The sequence below is a fragment of the Miniopterus schreibersii genome (genome assembly GCF_964146895.1).
Source record: "Miniopterus schreibersii genome assembly, chromosome: 8".
NCBI classification, from domain to species: Eukaryota; Metazoa; Chordata; class Mammalia; order Chiroptera; family Miniopteridae; genus Miniopterus; species Miniopterus schreibersii.
The window spans coordinates 79109830-79128335 of record NC_138109.1 but is presented as its reverse complement, the minus strand read 5'-3'; the positions used below and the strand labels follow the sequence as shown (position 1 = coordinate 79128335).

The 18506-nt window shown below is 38.3% G+C and overlaps 1 protein-coding gene across 1 annotated transcript in view; it reads left to right on the top strand.

Moving 5' to 3' along the window:
• The window catches only part of EIF2AK3 (eukaryotic translation initiation factor 2 alpha kinase 3), a 72943-nt gene that overhangs the window by 39950 nt on the left and 14487 nt on the right, over nt 1-18506 (top strand). Inside the window, exons 7-13 of the mRNA XM_081144227.1 lie at nt 841-981; nt 1839-1961; nt 3253-3482; nt 3822-3934; nt 6821-6943; nt 9847-9996; nt 16415-17192. Coding sequence (XP_081000353.1) covers nt 841-981; nt 1839-1961; nt 3253-3482; nt 3822-3934; nt 6821-6943; nt 9847-9996; nt 16415-17192 — 1658 coding nt within the window. The remainder of the gene's footprint in view (nt 1-840; nt 982-1838; nt 1962-3252; nt 3483-3821; nt 3935-6820; nt 6944-9846; nt 9997-16414; nt 17193-18506) is intronic.

Here is an 18506-nt window from a genome sequence, read left to right as displayed (position 1 = left end):
CTGCTATTTTGTTTCAGTTATCCAATTCCAAAACTTAATTACTGTAGCTTTTTTTTCTCTCCGAGACTTATATATTAGGAAGGCTTAAAAATGTTGCCATTATACATATATATAGCATGATTTCAAATTACTGATATATCCTCAGAGTCTAAAACTTTCTACATTTGTATTTGTACTTGCAATTTGCCCCTCCCTTAAAGATTATGGTTTTTTTCTGTGTATCTATACAATTTATCTGAAACATAAAAATAAAATTTTGGAGTGTTTCTGGGCAATTGAAAGCCTTTAATATAATAACTTTTGAAAAACCTTGAATCTAAGTATTTGAACTAGTTTTGGTGGTCAGATACTCACAAACTTCTTTAAGCTCTATTAGTGTGCGAACCCCCATTCTCAATGAAATGCAAAAATTTACAAGATTAACATGTCACACATGTGTTATGATGATATTTGACTGAAGTGTTAGCAGTGTCTCTGGAATTATAGGTGTTTAGGTTTCTTTAAGGAGATGTTACTTCATCTAAGTTGTTAGTCTCATAAAAGTACACTGACTTCTTTTCTTTGAATTTTCCTACTGAATGAGTTTTTCAGTATTGACTAAAAGTTGTTATTCAGTGAGAAACATTGTATGGACCTTGTGTGTAACTTTCCTCCTATATTTTTGTTGAATAGTCTTTGGGTCATTTGAGTGCATCAGGCATAATTCTTCTTTGAAAAGAGCTGTATAACATATGAAAGATAACTGGAATTAATCTAATATTATTAAATCAAAATGAACCTTTTTGAAAAATTATTAGTGCTTGATTCTAAACATAATTGACAATGTTCTGGTTGATTCAGGAATGTACAGAGGCCAGCTGTATCTGCAGTCATCAGTCAGAATTTCAGAAAAGTTTCCTACAAATCCCAAGGCCTTGGAATCTGTTGATAATGAAAATGCAATTATTCCTTTACCAACAATCAAATGGAAACCCTTAATTCGTAAGTGAATTGTAAACTTTTTTAAAGTTTATTAACATGTTCAGAGGCCTAATCATGAGTGTCTTTGCCCTAGCATTGAGTGTCACAGAGATCACAACTTTATATTCTCTATATTTTCTGATTGACTAGGAAGGTATTTCAGATGCTAATGAATTTTATTTTTAATCTTCATCGAAGACATGCTTAGAGAGAAGAAGGGGGTGGGGAGGGAGAGAGAGAGAATCATTGATCAGTTGCCCTCCATAGGCGCCCCAACTGGGGATCAAACCTGCAACCCAGGTATTTGCCCTGACCAGGAATTGAATCTGCAACCTTTCGGTGCACAGTACAACGCTCAACCAACTGAGCCACTCTGGCCAGGCAGATGTGAATGAATTTTAATTAGCATTTAGAACAGCAATTGAAAACTTGAAACAGCAATTGCTTCGCTAGAACTCAGTGTTAATAAAATATTTCTCTGTACAACTTAGAAAAACTTTAAACCATTCACTGGCTATGCTGAAATATCAGTTAGCTCTTAACCTACCTATGTCAAGAATATTTATGAAAAAATAATCTGGTTGTCACATCATATTCTTTGAAACACTTAATAAATTGAAATCAAATACTAGGCCACCTACTTTCTTCAGTTATCTTTTTGTACTTTGTGTACATTTTTTATCACACGCTTTTAATTACTTGTTTGAAGGATTCATTCATTGTCTCTACAAGATGCTTTTCAGGGGAGAGAGCCTGGGGCCGTTTGTTTGACTTACATGCTTGAACTGAACTGTGGTTGAATATCTGTTTTTTGAATGAATGGGGTACACGGGTTTTTGTGAAAGTCATAGCAGCTAAGCTTTTACGTTTTCTTTTAGATTCTCCTTCCAGGACTCCTGTCTTGGTGGGGTCTGATGAGTTTGACAAATGTCTTAGTAATGATAAGTTTTCTCATGAAGAGTACAGTAATGGCGCGCTTTCAGTCTTGCAGTATCCATATGGTAAGTGTGATTACTCTTGGATTGAAAATGCTGTGTTGCTTCTAATTTATTTCTGTATTAATTTGAAATTAATTAATAGAATTCAAATGAAAAGTAGTCAATTGGGAGGTAGAAAGTAAAATACCATGGAAGGCAATATTGTGAATGGCGGCCAAGGTGCAAACTCCAAAGTCAGATTGCCAGGGTTCAGCTCTGTTTTGCCACATACTGGGCTGGGCACCTAACTTGACTGTCTCAGTTCCTCCATCCATAAACCAAGGATGGCGATCCTCATGTCTGTTTATTGGGTATTGTGAGGTCCAAGTGAGATAATGCATGTACAGCCTTCACACCGTGCCTGGCAATAAGGGTTCAGTAAGCACTAGTTCTTCTTACTAGTTCTTATTTAATTTTCAGCCTATATAGTATAGTTGATATAAAATCAGTCAGTATAATGAAGAAAACAGGTGTCTCCAAAGAGCTATGTGAAAATGCTGTAAAATGAAGTGGTTTTCATTTTGTTCTGAGACAAGGAAAATTATTGCAAAAGTCAAGAATAGGTGAACTTTGGCACAAAATACATTCCTATGTATTTAAAGTTAGGGTATATTTATAATACGAAAGTCTTTTGAACGGTTAGATATAAAAAAGCCCTAACATCTGCATTAGACAAAAACATAGCATCCTCATCAGTTACCTGAGATGCTAGGACTGGGAAATTATTGTAGAACTTAAATTGATAGAAAACAAAGCGCTCTGAACTAGAAACAGCAGCCTTTATCTGACTTGATCAGAATTCCAGGTAAGAGAGAGCTGTGTAATCTGCCCATATAGTGCAATAGAGGAGACAAAAAGGCCGCTTTCTAGGGCAAACTCAGCATGAAATGAACCAAGGGGTGTGATGGAGATGTTTTCCTTTCAGCCCGTCAAGAATGATTCATGGTAAAATCTGGCATGTGATTGATGCTAAATGAAAGTAAAGTTTAAAATCCTTCAAGAAAGTTGAGTACTTTCTTGCATTTAAAGGATTTAATTATTGAGGTAATCAGTGGGATACCGTTGACATTTTTTCTACTCTTATTATTTAGTGTAAAGAAAATTTACGATGCTTATGGAATAAAGGAAAATATATTTGCATAATGAAAAAGTCACATGAATGTGGCTATGGAATGTGTTAAAGAGATGAAACTTTTACAAAAGGAATTAATGTATAAGTCATAGGAAAATTGATAATTTTTAATAATTAAAGATGAATCTACTTTGGTTTATCTTTTTAGAAATTAAAACAACTTTTTAATGTTTGTTTTTGAAGATAATGGTTATTATCTACCATACTACGAGAGGGAAAGGAGCAAACGGAGCACAAGGAACACACACATCACAGTCAGATTTCTGGAGAACCCAAATTACAGCAAGAATGTCCGCAAAAAGGACCCTGTTCTCCTCTTACACTGGTGGAAAGAAATAGCTGGAACTATTCTGTTTTGTATCATAGCAACAACTTTTATTGTGCGCAGAATTTTCCATCCTCACCCTCACAGAGTAAGACATATTTTGGAATCTAATTTATTTCAAAGTGATGAGAATTTTAAAAACTAAGTATGGGGGGAGAGGGTGCATTTACTTAAGTTTTACCATAAAATCCTGTTGCCTGCATGCCGTTTCCACTTCTTACTTTGCATTACTCATCAACCACTGCAGTTGCCCCCACCCTGCCATGCCCCTCCATTTCACAAGGGACATGCCGTATTTTTTGTCTTACAAAGCTTTTCTTTTTCTCAATATTATTATTCTTTTTTCAGTGTTATTTTATAGCCTAAGGTAGTTAGCTGACTTTCATTCAGCTTTGTACTGATAGTGATTTTCCCCCTACCTTATCAGCAAAGGAAGGAATCTGAGACTCAGTGTCAGACTGAAAATAAGTATGATTCTCTGAGTGGAGAAACTAATGACAGCAGCTGGAACGACATGAAAAACTCTGGATATATATCACGGTAAGAGTCTGGTCATAACACATGCATGTGCTACAGCTTCTGGTGGCAACTGTTTGGATCAGCGAAGAGATGGCCTCCAAAGTGAGATCTTGTTTAACTGTTTTTAAATGTGTGAATATCTAGGAAAATAAAACATAGATTTAACCCTCAGGTAACTTAAACTTATTCAAAGTGGTATGTACCCTAAAATGGATAGAAATGGAGTGTTACAGAAGTTTAGCATTTCAGCCACCAAATTAAGTTTTTATCAGATAAATTAATTGTTGAGGGTCTACCATATACTGAGCTTGGCATTAAGAACACTAAATAATAATCACTGTGTTATTAGACTATGATATAAATCTCCATATGTTACTTAATCCTCAGTTATTTCATCTTTATTCTGTCTAGAGTTAGAAGTAGGAGGGTGGGTGAAATATACCAATAGAATAGAACATTTTTAAAAGCAGAAGAGGTAAGTGAGTTGCCTAACAAGTAGTCAGTTTGAGTAATTGAAAGTGAAATAAAAGTAGAGCCTCTGAGCAGCGTTTCACGTGTGCAGATATTGGTGCGCGTGGGACAGGAAGTGGTGCTGAGGTTCACTTTTCATGTTACATGGTTATTGCTGCTCTTCCCCTTTGTATTGGTATTATACTTAGTACTTTAGTAAATTAGGACAAGGAAAAGATATGGAAACTTTCTGCTTAATAAGTAGTGTAATGGTTTTATGACAGAAAAGATTGAAAATTATAGCTAAAATGTGTGATCAATTTGTTTTAACTGCTCATTTCTTAAAGCAGTATTTACTAGGTGCCCAACAAATGGTAGGGGCTTTCCAATCCTTGCCAATAAAGATGCTGACTATGTGTCGGTGGCCAGCAATACCAGCAGGCGGTGAGTGGGTGGAGAGCAAGGTACCCGGCAGCTCCTGGTGGGTGATCTACAGAGGCACTCATCATTTATTCAGCATTTACTCTGAACACTGGGGGACAGTATTTCAGGCTGAGGGAGAAAGAAGGACTGGGCCTCTCCTGGAGGGGCTTAAAGTCTAGGGGGGGAGATAATACTGGGTAAGAAACATAAAGATATTAGAAAAAGCCATGAACTAAGTAACTAACTCTGGTTGTGATGACTCAAGAGGGCATCATAAATGAGATCACGTTTTAATTGAACCCTAATTCATGTGTGAGTAAGAGTTAGGTAGGTAGAGACAGAGGGAGGAGTGAGGGACGATGAATAGATACATCTCAGCTGTCATGAAGAGAATCAAGTGGCCTTATTTCCCTTTAACTTTCTTTATTATGAAGGGTAGAGCTATTTTTAAAAGACAGTAGCTCTGCACTAATACTTAGTGTATGTTCCGTGCCTGGTATGGTCTAGGCATTATTAAGAGAATGAGCTCTGGATTCAGTACTGAGTCCTGGTCCCAACTTTTTGTTTATCAGTTGGGACCTTCAACAAGCTGATACGTATAGAGTCTATAAGCATATATAAGATGTTTCTCTTTCAGAAGATAGATCCATTTTCATATGAATGTTTTCTTTAACATAGGAAGATAATTCAGTTGGCCCTCCAGGAGTAGGACATGAATTTCATGGGCTTTTGCAGTTGGGGAGATAGATTTGTACTGAAGTGCCTTGTCTTGCAGTTTTTAGGGGTTCAGATTTCTACTCTTCATTCTCTGTGAAGGTCCATGGAGGGTTGGGATCTATTGCCTCTACTCCCTAACTCCATGCTCTAACCAGCCAAGCCAACTACTAAATTAACATGAGTGCAAATCATAAGTAGTAAATTTCGCTTTATAAGGGATTTCAAATATAATCTAATTCAACTCTTCCCCATAGGGCTGGAAGGATAACTTCCACAGTGTGCATTCACTCATTCACTTATTAACTCATGCATTATTTAGTAGATATTTGCTAGACCTTCTACTTGCCAGGTAAACCCAGGCTCTGAAAATGCAAAGGGACATGAGAATGCATTCCTGTTTTTCAGGGCCCCCACAACCCAATGGTCATGGGGGGAGTGAGCTGCATACAAATAACTGCAAAATATTGAGATTAAGTTTAAATAGTTCAAAGTATTATGTGCAAAGTGCTATGAGAACATTGACACAAGGGTGTTGGAAGGGCTTACAGAGGTAGTGAGATGAGCAGAATGAAGTAAGAATAGTTTCATTAGGTACAAAGAAGTAGGCCATCCCATTAGAGCAAATAGCAGAAGCAAAAGTTCTCAAGTTGTGAGAGAGCCTGGTACAGGTTGGTTGGAAAATACAGTGCAGATAAATGAGGTCAGGCACTAAAGGGGAAATGGACTACAGCATGGAGGGCCATCTGTAAGTGACCGATGGCAAATCAGCTTCTGTCTGAATAAGAGCATACTGACTCATGAGGCAGCCCAGCTCGTTACAGATAGCTTTGGTTCCTAGAGGGATTTCTGGCTTGAAAAGTACTTAATTATAATAGGATTGATTGGATTTGTTCCATAAAACTTACAGGCACTGACATAAAATTGAAACACATTTTTTGTATTGAATACAGAATACCACAGGAGTTAAAAGGTTAGAGGAGTAAAAGAATATTTTGGTAGATGATGGAAGGTATTGGATAGGACAGAACAGTAGTACAGTTACTTTAAGAACAAGTGATTCCCAGTGAAGCAGAAGCTTTTATATTTTTTTATAAATTTCCTAAGGAAAAAGTTAGAATGTGTTTGCTTATCTTATGCAAACAGAAGAACAAAGAATGCAATGAGTAGAACTTATACTCTTTATTAAAATAAGTTCTGTGTGACTTACTGAATTTATATATTTATATATCATAATATAAGATTGAACTGCTTATTAACCACACTACAAAATTTAAAACTACTTAATTAATTAATTATTATTATTAAATTTTTTTTTAGATATCTAACAGATTTTGAGCCAATTCAGTGCATGGGTCGTGGTGGGTTTGGAGTTGTCTTTGAAGCTAGAAACAAAGTGGACGACTGCAATTATGCTATCAAGAGAATTCGCCTCCCCAACAGGTAATGGGCGGTACTTTTTGAAAACTTGGAGTTAGCACTGTACAATCTAGTCAAAGGGATGTGTCCTCCTTCGTGCACTCCAGAGAGAGTTCCTAAACTTCTGAATCCTATGTTCTCAGTGCTACCAGGTAACCAGTTGTCTAAAAGATGTGATCAACTTCGGTTGCTTTAAACCTACTTTTTAAAATGTGCCCTTGTTTTTTATTTTTAACAACTCAGAACTTTCCCGTAGTGAATTTTAATAACTATAGATTTTAATACATAATGTCAAAAAACAATATATATTTATTGTGGAAAATAAGGAAAAGTATTAAAACAAAAATTTTCTATTTTTTCCTACCCAGTAATAACCACTATTAGCATTTTAGAGTATTTCCTTTTGATTTTTTTTCTGGTCATAAGCTTACCTAATTATCAATTCAGTACAGTTTCGTCTCTTGCTTTCTTCATTGTGTCCTCAACATTTTCCAAGTTAATAAGAGTATTTTATTAAAATTTTAAAATATGTTAAATGTATTTTATAGCTGGGTGATAGCCCAGTTAATACATGTTTCATATAATGTTTAACCATTTGTTACTGTTCAACCTTTAAGTTCCCAATTTGTTGGAATTAAAAATAACTTTGCAGTGTTCATCTTTTATATAAGTATTTGGTCACAGCTGTTTCCTTGGGATAGATTCCTAGAAGTAAAATTTCTGGCTCAGAACAGTTGATACTTAAGATGATGAGCTTTCAGTGGAGCCTTCCTTTCCACATAGTATAGAAGGCTCCTGTAGATTCCTTTCTCTTTCTTTTTCTTTTTAAAATTTTTATTGCATTTATTGGGGTGACATTGGTTAATAACATTATATAGGTTTCAGGTGTACAGTTCTATAACACATCATCTCTGTATTGTATTGTGTGCTCACCACCCCGCGTGAAGTCCCCCGCCATCACCGTTCGTCCCCTTTCCCTCTGGTCATCACCAGGCTGTTGTCTGTATCTGAGTTGTTGTTTTTCTTGTTTGTTGGTTTGTTTGTTTAGTCCCTTCACCTTTTTCTCCCAGCCCCCCAACCCCCTTGCCCTATAACAGCTGTCAGTCTGTTCTCTATGAGTCTGTTTCTATTTTGTTTGTTAGCTTATTTTGTTCTTTAGATTCCACATACGATTTCATTGAAGAATCATGGATTCTTGAATAAATGTGCACTAATTGCTGGGCTGTTCTAACTGGTAGTCAGATGTTCTATCCAACAGATAGGGACACAGATGGGATGGTTTGAGTGCTATGGGACTAATTCTTTTCTTTGATATATAATTGTTGAGTAGTTTAAATATTCATTTATTTTTAAATATGTCTTTATTGATTTCAGAGAGAGGAAAGGAGAGGGAGAGAGAGAGATAGAAACATCAATGATGAGAGAGTCATTGATCGAGCCCGCAACCCGGGCATGTGCCCTGACCGGGAATCCAACCCTGATCGCCTGGATCCTAGGTCGACGCTCAACCGCTGAGCCACGCCCGGCCGGGCAGTAGTTTAAATATTTACACGTGCAAGGCACCGCATAGAAAGGTGTCTGTGCTCAAGAACCTGTAACTATTTGAGGCTTTCATATACATACTCAGATAATTACAGTGCAAGGGAGATTGTGACCCATGACTTAGCTAAGTAAATAGTTTCTCATGAAGAAAGCACATGTCCCTGAAAGGCAGTCAAGGAAGGCAAGATTTATGGGGGTAGAGACATCTGCTCTGAGTGTTCAAGAGTAGCCTGCCCCTCAGAAGCCAGATGTGCAGGGGAGGGATGGCCAGGTACTTGAAGAGGCCTGAGCAGAGGCTTTAGGCAGGCACTCAGGTGGTAAAGAGGACCTTGAGTGTTCTGGCAAGGGTGGAGCAAAGGGTAAGGTGGATATGGAAGAGAAGATGGAAAAGATGGGTTCCAGCACCTTAAATGTCAAGCAAAGGAGTTCAGATTTCATTTTGTAGACAGTCATGCCTCTCAACAGAAGAATGCCAACAGTGATCAAAGTGGAGGTGCCCTGGAGGTGGTGTGGAGATGGCTGATATGAGGAGCAGGTCAGAGACAAAAATGTTAGTCAGGAGATGTACTGTTACAAAAGTTTAGTCTTAAGATACAGAACATTAGTACAACCGCAGTGGGGACAGATGAGAAAGGAATGAGTGTAAAGAATTGAAAAGGAGGAGCTGATCGGATTTGGTAACTAACTGAATGTGAGCACCTGGGAGTTGACGAATTCAGGAACATTCCAGGATTCTCAGAGAGCGGACAGTAACAACGAAGCACAGGGGGAAAGTGGGAATAGCTGACCACCTCCTGGGGCAGAGGAGGGTATAACTTGTACTTACGTTGTTCAGGTGATAGCGAGATCCCTAGAAATATGAGAGTAGAGCCATCCTCAGAGCTATCCCAGTAAAAGGTCAAACGCTTTTGAGTTCAGTTTCATTGCCTGACATTCAGGAGTTGAGGCTTGCTTCAAGCAAACATGCTAGGACAGGCTCTTTGGATTGCAATAAGTTCCCTGTTGGGTGATCTCTCTCCATCTTCCTGAGCTGCGACACTGAGCTCTGTTTTCCAAATACTTCACTTTGTTCCTGTTCATTAGAAAACATTAAGCAATTACCTTTAAAGGTCTGTTAGTTACCCATTTTTAATGAGTCAAGAAAGCTTTTTTTAAAAAAATGAAGCAATAGATGTGCTTGTAGCACTAATTTCTAGAACAAAAAAAACCAAAAAAACACTAAATGTATTTATTTTAAGTATAGGACTTAATATTGACTTTTCAGAATTATGCCACTAGGCTAATTCATCTGTTTCTAATTTTAGATCCTAGGGAGAATTTTATTTCGAACTATTGGATATGATTACTTCTTCAGATCACAGCAGTGTCTTTCTTCTCTGTTTTAGGGAATTGGCTCGGGAAAAGGTAATGCGAGAAGTTAAAGCCTTAGCCAAGCTTGAGCACCCAGGAATCGTCAGATACTTCAATGCTTGGTTGGAAGCTCCGCCAGAGGAGTGGCAAGAAAAAATGGATGAAATTTGGCTGAAAGATGAAAGGTAACATTGTTAGACATAGACTTAAAAACTAGCATTTTCTTTCAGGTTAGTTTTTTGCTTATGCAAACAAAATATTATTTCTATAATTTTGTAGATGACTTTTTTAAAAAGAAAAATAACAGCAGATTACTATTCTCTCTCACCATGTTTTGGAACATTCTCCAGTCACTTGTTAAGTGAAAGTTCATTTAATATTTAAACATGATTTTTTTTTTTTCCTTTTTTATCCAGAACATGAATTTTTTATTAAATTTATTGGGGTGGCATGGGTTAATAACATATAACTTTCAAGTGTACAAGTCTATAATACATAATCTGTATAGTGCATTGTGTGCTCACCACCCAAAGTCTAGTCTCCCTCCATCACCATGTACTTGACCCCCTTTACTCTCTTCCTCCTACCCCCAGCCCCCTTTCCCTCTGATAATCACCCTTCTGTTGTCTGTGTCTCTGAGTTAATATGTTTGCTTTATGTGTGTATAGCTTTCTGTTTTATAATCCCACATATGAGTGAAATCATATGGTCATTTTCCATCTGATTTATTTTGCTTAGTGTGATACTCTCAAGATCCATCCATGTTATCTCAAATGGTAGTATTCCATCCTTTCTTATGACTGAGTAGTATTCCATGGTATATATGTACCACATTTTCTTTATCCAGTCATCTATCAAAGGACACTTAGGTTGTTTCCATGTTTTGGCCACCAGGTATAATGCTGCAGTGAACAGAAGGGTACGTGTATCTTTACAAATAAATGTTTTCCAAATTTTCAGGTAGATACCCAGAAGAGGGATTACTGGGTCATATGATAGCTCTATTTTTAAATTAAAAAAAAAATTTAATTACAGTCATTATTATTCTGTATTAGTTTTAGATATAGAGCATGATAGACAATCATGTCTGTTCTTAGTTTTTTGAGAAACCTCCATACTGTTTGCCATGGTGGCTGCACCAGTTTACATTCCCACCAGCCGTGTATGAAGGTTTCTTTTTCTCCACACCCTCTCCAACACTTTTTATTTCTTGTCTTATTGATAATAGCCATCCTAAAAGTATAAGGTGGTATCTCATTGGGGTTTTGATTTGACTCTCCCTTATACCTAGTGAAGTTGAGCATCTTTTATGTGTTGGCCGTTTGTATGTCTTCTTGGGGAAAGTATCTGTTCAGGTCCTCTGCTCATTTTTTAATTGGATTATTTGTTTGCTTGTTGAGTTGTATGAGTTGTTTAATATATTTTGGATATTAGCCCCTTATCAGAGGTATTGTTTGCAAATATCTTCTCCCATTCAGTTGGATGCCTGTTTGTTTTTGTTTATAGTTCCTTTTGCTGTGCAGAAGCTTTTTAGTTTGATGCAGCCCCGTTCATTTATTTTTTATTTTACTTCTTTTGCCTTTGTTCATAAAATCCTCTCTGAGTCCAAGATCTATAAATTTAGTACGTATGTTTTCTTAAGTCTTTAATCCATTTTCGGTTAATATTTATATATGGTGTTAAGTAGCAGCCTAGTTTCATTCTTTTGCATGTAGCTTTGTAATTTTCCCAACACCATTTATTGAAGAGACTCTCTTTTCTCCATTGTATGTTTTTGGCTCCTTTGTTGAAAATTACTTGCCGATATACATGTGGATTTACTTCTGGGCTCTCAATTCTGTTCCATTGGCTTGTGTATCTGTTTTTTGTTCAATTTAAAAAACAAAAAATGCTGTTGGGATTTTGACAGCGATTGCATTAAATCTGTATATTGCTTTAGGTGATATGGCCATTTTAACTATGTTGGTTCTTCCTGTCCATGACAGGGAATATCTTTCTATTTCTTTGTCTTCTTCCATCTATTTCCAGTGTCCTGTACTTTTCAGTGTATAGGTCCTTCACATCTTTTGCTGAGTTTATTCCTAGCTATTTTATTATTTTTGTTGTGATTGGAAATGAAATTGTTTTGTTCGTTTCTTTTTTGAATATTTTATTGTTAGAAAAAGGAATGCAACAGATTTTGTGCATTTTGTATTCTGCCACTTCATTGCATTTGTTATTGTTTCTAATAGTTTTTTGGTGAAGTCTTTAGGATTTTCTATGTACAGAATCATGTCATCTGCAAAGGTGGCAGCTTTCCTTCTTCAGTCCCAATTTGGATGCCTTTTACTTCTTTCTCCTGCCTGATTGCTCTGGCCAACACTTTTAGTCCTATGCTGAATACATGTGGCACAGTGGGCATCCTTGTCTTGTTCCTGATCTAGAGGAAAAGCTTTCAGTTTTTCACCATTGAGTGTGATATTAGCTGAGGATTTGTCATATATGGCCTTTATTATGTTGAGGTACTTTTCTTCTATACCCATTTTATTGACAATTTTAATCATAAATGCTTTTTCTCTATTTATTGACATATGATTTTTATCCTTTATTTTGTTAATGTGGTATATTAACATTGATCGACTTGCATATGTTAAACCATTCTTGCGCCACTGGAATGAACCCACTCGATCGTGATGTATGATGCTTTTAATGTATTGTTCTATTCCGTTTGCTAGTGTGTTGCTTAGGATTTTTGCATCTATAACCATCAAAGATATTGGTCTGTAATTTGTGTGTGTTACCCTTGCCAGGTTTTGATATCAAGGTAATGTTGGCTTCATAGGATGAGTTAGGAATTATTGCTGCTTCTTCAGTTTTTTGGAAGAGTTTGAAAAGGATAAGTATTAAATCTTTGAATATTTGGTAGAGTTTACTAGTGAAGCCATCTGGTCCTCAGGTTTTATTTTTGGGCAGTTTTTGGTTGTTGTTTCAATTTCCTGGCTGTTGATCAGTCTGTTTAGATTTTTCAGTTCTTCATGATTCAGTCTAGGAAGGTTATATATTTTTAAGAAATTGTCCATTTATTCTAGGTTATTGAATTTGGTGGCTTACAGCCTTTCATAGTATTCTTTTTTTCTTTTTTTTTTTTAAGCTTCACCTGAGAATATTTTTCCCATTGCTTTTCAGAGTGTGGAAGGGAGAGAGGGAAAGAGAGAGAGAAACATCAATGTGAGAGAGACACAGCGATTGGGTGCCTCCCTCATGGGCCTGCAACTGAGGTACGTGCCACTGGCCGGAATCCCACTGGGACCCTTCAGTCTCAGGGCTGACGCTCTAACCACGGAGCCAACCAGCCAGGGCAGTAGTAGTCTTGTGTAGGCCTTTGTATTTCTGTGGTGTCCGTTCTAACTTCTCTGTCATTTATGATTTTGTTTGAGTCTTTTCTCTTTTCCTTAGTGAGTCAAGCCAGAGGTTTGTCAATTTTATTAATTCTTTCAAAGAACCAGCTCTTTGTTGCATTATTTTTTTCTATTGTATTTTTGTTTTCTATTTCATTTAATTCTACTCTAATTTTTACTTCGGCTTCACTTGTTCTTTTTCTGTTTCTTTAAGGTGAAATGTTAGGTTGTTTATTTGAGATTTTTCTTATTTCTTGTGGTAGGCCTATAATGCTGTAACCTTCCCTCTTATTACTGCTTTTGCTCCATCCCCCAAATTTTGACATTTTGGACTGTCATTCTCATTTGTCTCTGTGTATCTTTCGATCTCTCCTTTTATTTATTCTTTTACCCAGTAGTTGTTTAGTAGCATGTTCTTTAACGTCCGCCTTTGTGGTTTTTCCATCTTTCTTTTTGCAGTTGGTTTCCAGTTTCAAATCATTGCGGTCAGAGAATATGCTTGGTATAACTTCAGTCTTCTTAAATTTGTTGAGACTAGTTTTGTGCCCCAATGTATAGTCTGTCCCTGAGAATGTTCCATGTGCACTAGAGAAGAGTGTATATGCTGGTGTTCTCAGATGACGAGCTCTGTAAATAGCGATTATGCTCATTTGGTTTAATGTGTTATGTAAAGCCGATATTTTCTTACGGATTTTCTGTTTGGATGATCTATCTATTGCTGTCAGTGGGATATTTAGGTCTCCTATTATATTGTATTTGTCAGTTTCTCCCTTTAGTTCTGTTGGTAGTTGCTTTATATATTTTGGTGTTCCCAGGTTGAGTGCATATTTATTATTAAGTGTTATGTCTTCCTGATGTATTGTCCCCTTCATCATTATAAAATGTCTGTCTTTGTCTCCTGTTACCTTTTTTATCTTGAAATCTATTTTGTCTGATTTAATTATGGCTACACTTGCTTTCCTCTGGATGCCATTTGCTTGCAGTATTATCTTGCACCCCTTCTCTTTGAATCTTTGTTTGTCTTTGTAGTTGAGATGTGTCTCCTAAAAGCAGAATATAATTGGGTTTTGTTTGTTTGGTTTTTGTTTTTGTTTTTTAAACCTATCCCAAGACCCTGTGCCTTTTAATTGGTGAATTCAGTCCATTTTCATTTAGGGCAACTATGGATGTATGAGGATTTCCCATCTCCATTTTATCTTTTGTTTTCTGGTAGTTCTATGTCTCCATTGTTTTTTATCTTTGTGTTCCTGTCTGTTGTTTGAGTTTGTTGGTATACTATGATTTTGTCCTGTTTCCTCTTTTTTTGTTATGTGTCTCAGTTCTAGATTTTTATTAAGTTCTTCAGCTCCAAAATTTCTGGGTTGTTTTTTTTTATAGTTTGTTTTCCGGAGATTTTTCATTTTCTTTCTGAGCCTTCTTGTAACCTTGGTTATTTGTTATGCTTAATAGATTATTTTTCCGCCTGGGAATTTGTGGAAGTGAAATCTTACTATCTTTTAAGTATTTTACTCTGTTGGTTAGCAGGTTGATAGGTAGATGTCTTTCTTTTGTTTTCCAGTAGGTGGTGCTGAAGCACAAGTTTTATTTTTTTCTTACCTGTCTTCTGGAATATCTGTGGGGTAAAAAATGCCTAGGTTACCCTAGGAAGTGCGCATTGCCCTTGTGACCGGTTGCCTGGGTCTCCGGCCACCACCCCTGTGGTGGGATGTGGTGGGTCTCTATGGGTCTCTTGGCATGTGTGTTCCCACTTCCGTTCCTGTAGCCAGAAGTTGCAGGCAGAGCTGATCTATCTGAGTTGACACCAGGGTCCCCTGGATGTGTGGATGACGGGCTGGAGAGGGAGGGAACAAGTTTGGTTGTCTGTGGCTTTTTTCCTTTTAGTGGGTTTAGCTGCAGTGAGTACAGACCACTTTAGCTGGAAAGTTTTTCCTGACCCTTTGTGATCTTCTGAGGAAGGATTTTACTGCCGGGCAGGCCAGAGGGGGACATGTGGGCAGGTTCCTGCATCTGAAATCCTCTGTCAGATGATGGTGGGTTTGGCATGCTGCCACCCTTTGCACCACTTTTCTGCCTTGACTCTGGGCTCAGCCTCAGTGTGTGCCAGTCTAGCCCCAATGCTGTGTCTGCCTTTCCAGTGTGCCCAGTGAGAGCCCCCCCCCATTTGCTTCCCACCCTTCATTGGTATTGTGTCAGCTGGGCCGTGGCAAGTGCCTGATTGGATCTGCAACTCCTGTCTATGTCCTTCGTGTCCTATCTCCCCTGTTCACCTGATATATCCACCATGGTCAGATGTCTCTTTGTGGATCTCTCAGACATGTTCGTGTGTTGAGCAGAGAATCGGTCATTTGTTGATTATAACTGTCTATCTTGATGTAAATTCAGGGGAGAGAAACCTGGAGGCCCTCCTACGTATGATGCTACTGATGTCACTGAGCCAGATCGGGAATTTAAAATTTTTAGTAGATAGGGCTCTGTGAATTGTAATTCACTGAAGGATCTAACATGGCTTTTCTCAATAAAAGATATTGTATGCTTCTGTCTACATCTTTAAAAATTTTTACTCAGTTTTTTAGTAGTTAACAATTTGCAGCTCCTTTTTAAGGTAGTTTTCAATTATCTGCAGTTAAAAATACATAACCTTGTGCAACCTGAAGATAATTCCTATATTAAATATGCTCTGCAGGAGGGAAGGCCCTTTCAAAAACTACTGACGGAGAACAAAGAGGAACAAGTTGCAAACAGACTATTTACCTATTGGCTGGAGTAAAATTCCTGCCTTAAAGAACCAAACACAGCCCTTCTTCAGTGACACATGTTATAGACTAGGCCGATAGCCAGACCATGGAAGGATCCAGTGAAGTGGCCTCTTGTCTCCAAGCCCTGTGAGCTTCTGCCCCAATGGGTCAGGGCTTCAGAGTCACAGCCACCAAGGGCTCTTGTCCTTGGTTTTCCTTCAGTGCTTTGGGTTGTACATGAAGGCCTTGACTGCCCCTGTGTCGCAATCCCGGATAATAGCTCCAAGTATAAATTAATGTCTTAAATTGTGTTTTTTAGAAGGAATGTGATGTTCTTTGTCTCATAGCATGTTTTGGTTTTAATCTATTTGCCCTTTGTGTTTTAGTAACTGGCTTTATTGTAGTTGAAGCTTTTAAAACAAAGGGTGTATTTCACATAATTTAGTCAACACCTGTTTACTCTTATCCTTGTGTATCTCTCCGACTTTTAGCACAGACTGGCCACTCAGCTCTCCTAGTCCAATGGATGCACCATCAGTTAAAATACGCAGAATGGATCCTTTCTCCACAAAGGAACATATTGAAATCATAGCTCCTTCTTCACAAAGAAGCAGGTCTTTTTCAGTAGGGATTTCCTGTGGCCAGACAAGTTCATCGGAGAGCCACTTCTCTCCAGTGGAATTTTCTGGACTGGACTGGGGAGACACCAGTGAGTCAGTGGGTGCCGTGTGCAACCTCCAGGACAGCTGCCTCACAGACTGCGATGTGGATGATGGCACTGTGGAAGGCAGCGAGGAGGGGCACTCCTTCGAACTCTGTTCTTCTGGAGCTTCTCCTTCTGTGAGGTCCAGGGAGAGAACCTCCTCTTCCATAGTGTTTGAAGATTCAGGCTGTGATAATGCGTCCAGTAAAGAAGAGCCCAAAACTAACCGGCTGCACATTGGCAACCATCGTACTAATAAACTGCCTCCCACCAAACATTCCAGTAGCAAATCTTCAGACCCTACTCTGTCTATTTCTCTTCCAAGACCAACCACTTTAAGTCTTGATCTCACTAAAAACACTGCAGAAAAGCTGCAGCCCAGCTCCCCGAAGGTGTATCTTTACATTCAGATGCAGCTGTGCAGAAAAGAGAACCTCAAGGACTGGATGAACAGCAGGTGCAGCATGGAGGAGAGGGGGCTGGGCACATGCCTGCACATCTTCCTGCAGATCGCGGAGGCGGTGGAGTTCCTGCATAGCAAGGGGCTCATGCACAGGGACCTCAAGGTCGGTACTATGCGGCGTCACCCATGGGCTGCGAGCTGGCATTTTGGGCAGTACCCCTGAGAGTGGAGCAGAGTGAAGGCATCAGGAACAGAGATCTGGGAATGTAGCCTGAAGGGCCTGCTGCAAAAATAAGGAATCACATGATTTAGAGACCTCAGGCAAATCGTGAATTCTCCTCTATAATGGGTTTATGTCCATTTTACAGTGAAAAGCATTCCCAAGCTCTAGAAGAAAAAAAAAATCATGTAAAATCCAATACCATTTTCTGTGGCTTTGAGTAACCCTGGCACAGGTTCCCGTAGGGTCCTAAATAGCACACTGAAAGGGACCCAAGCGGAAGGAGAGACATTTGCCAGCTCTGAACTCGGGCCAGTTGCCATTCTTTTTGCCCCTGTTCCTGAACTGTTCAGGTTTGGGGAAGGAGGTGAGAAGCTGGATGATAAGCACCGATTCTATCTGCAGTGTATACAGTATTGAATATTGTAGCAATGCACTATGCTGAATTATAGCAGGTTCCTACTAGAACATGCAGTGTGTCTTCAGTATGTGCTTCTGAAATCAGCACCTGGAACTTTTATGTGACTGATTTCTGCCATATTCCATGTGCTCATACTGTCCTTGTTGTAAAAAGATGTGTAATGAATACGTAAGTATTTTTCTGATGGAAGTTGCTTAAATTCTTGTGAGATTTAGACTCATTTTAAGTATTTTCAGTTTTGTTTTATGTAACCACAAATTTGTTTCAGGCACCAAAGTAGCTATTTGGATGAGTAATTTTCTTCTTAAAGTCAACAGCAGGCTTTTTAATCCTCAAATATACTTTAAGAGTTTAGAATAACAGGAATGCAAGTTAGAAATAATTCCTATTTTCCAAAGTAATTGTTGTTGAATTGTATCTAATCACTGTGCTCCAGTGATTTTGATGTGGCCAGAACTCATTGCCAGGAATCATTCTGCACTGAGTGAGAAGATAAAGATGGTTGGTTTTGGTTCGAAGGAGATCACGTATTTCATGTAGGGGGCTTGGAGTTTAAGGAGCAGGAGAAATTCGGTTAGCTGTAGCTTTTAAACAGTTGCGTGTGAGAGTTTATCCCTTGGACCAGAGGTCTTGGAATACATGGGAGCATGTGGGTGTTAGAAGCGGCAGCACAGGTTGCACTTAAGAGCTTTACTCTCCTTGATAGCCTACTTTTCCCTCTCAGACGTCAACCCGAACATCATTCTGTTTCATTCATTCATCAAACAGTAGTGATTAGCCACCATAAGGCACAAGCTGTACTGAGTGCTGGACCTCTGGTAGTGAAGCAGCCAGCC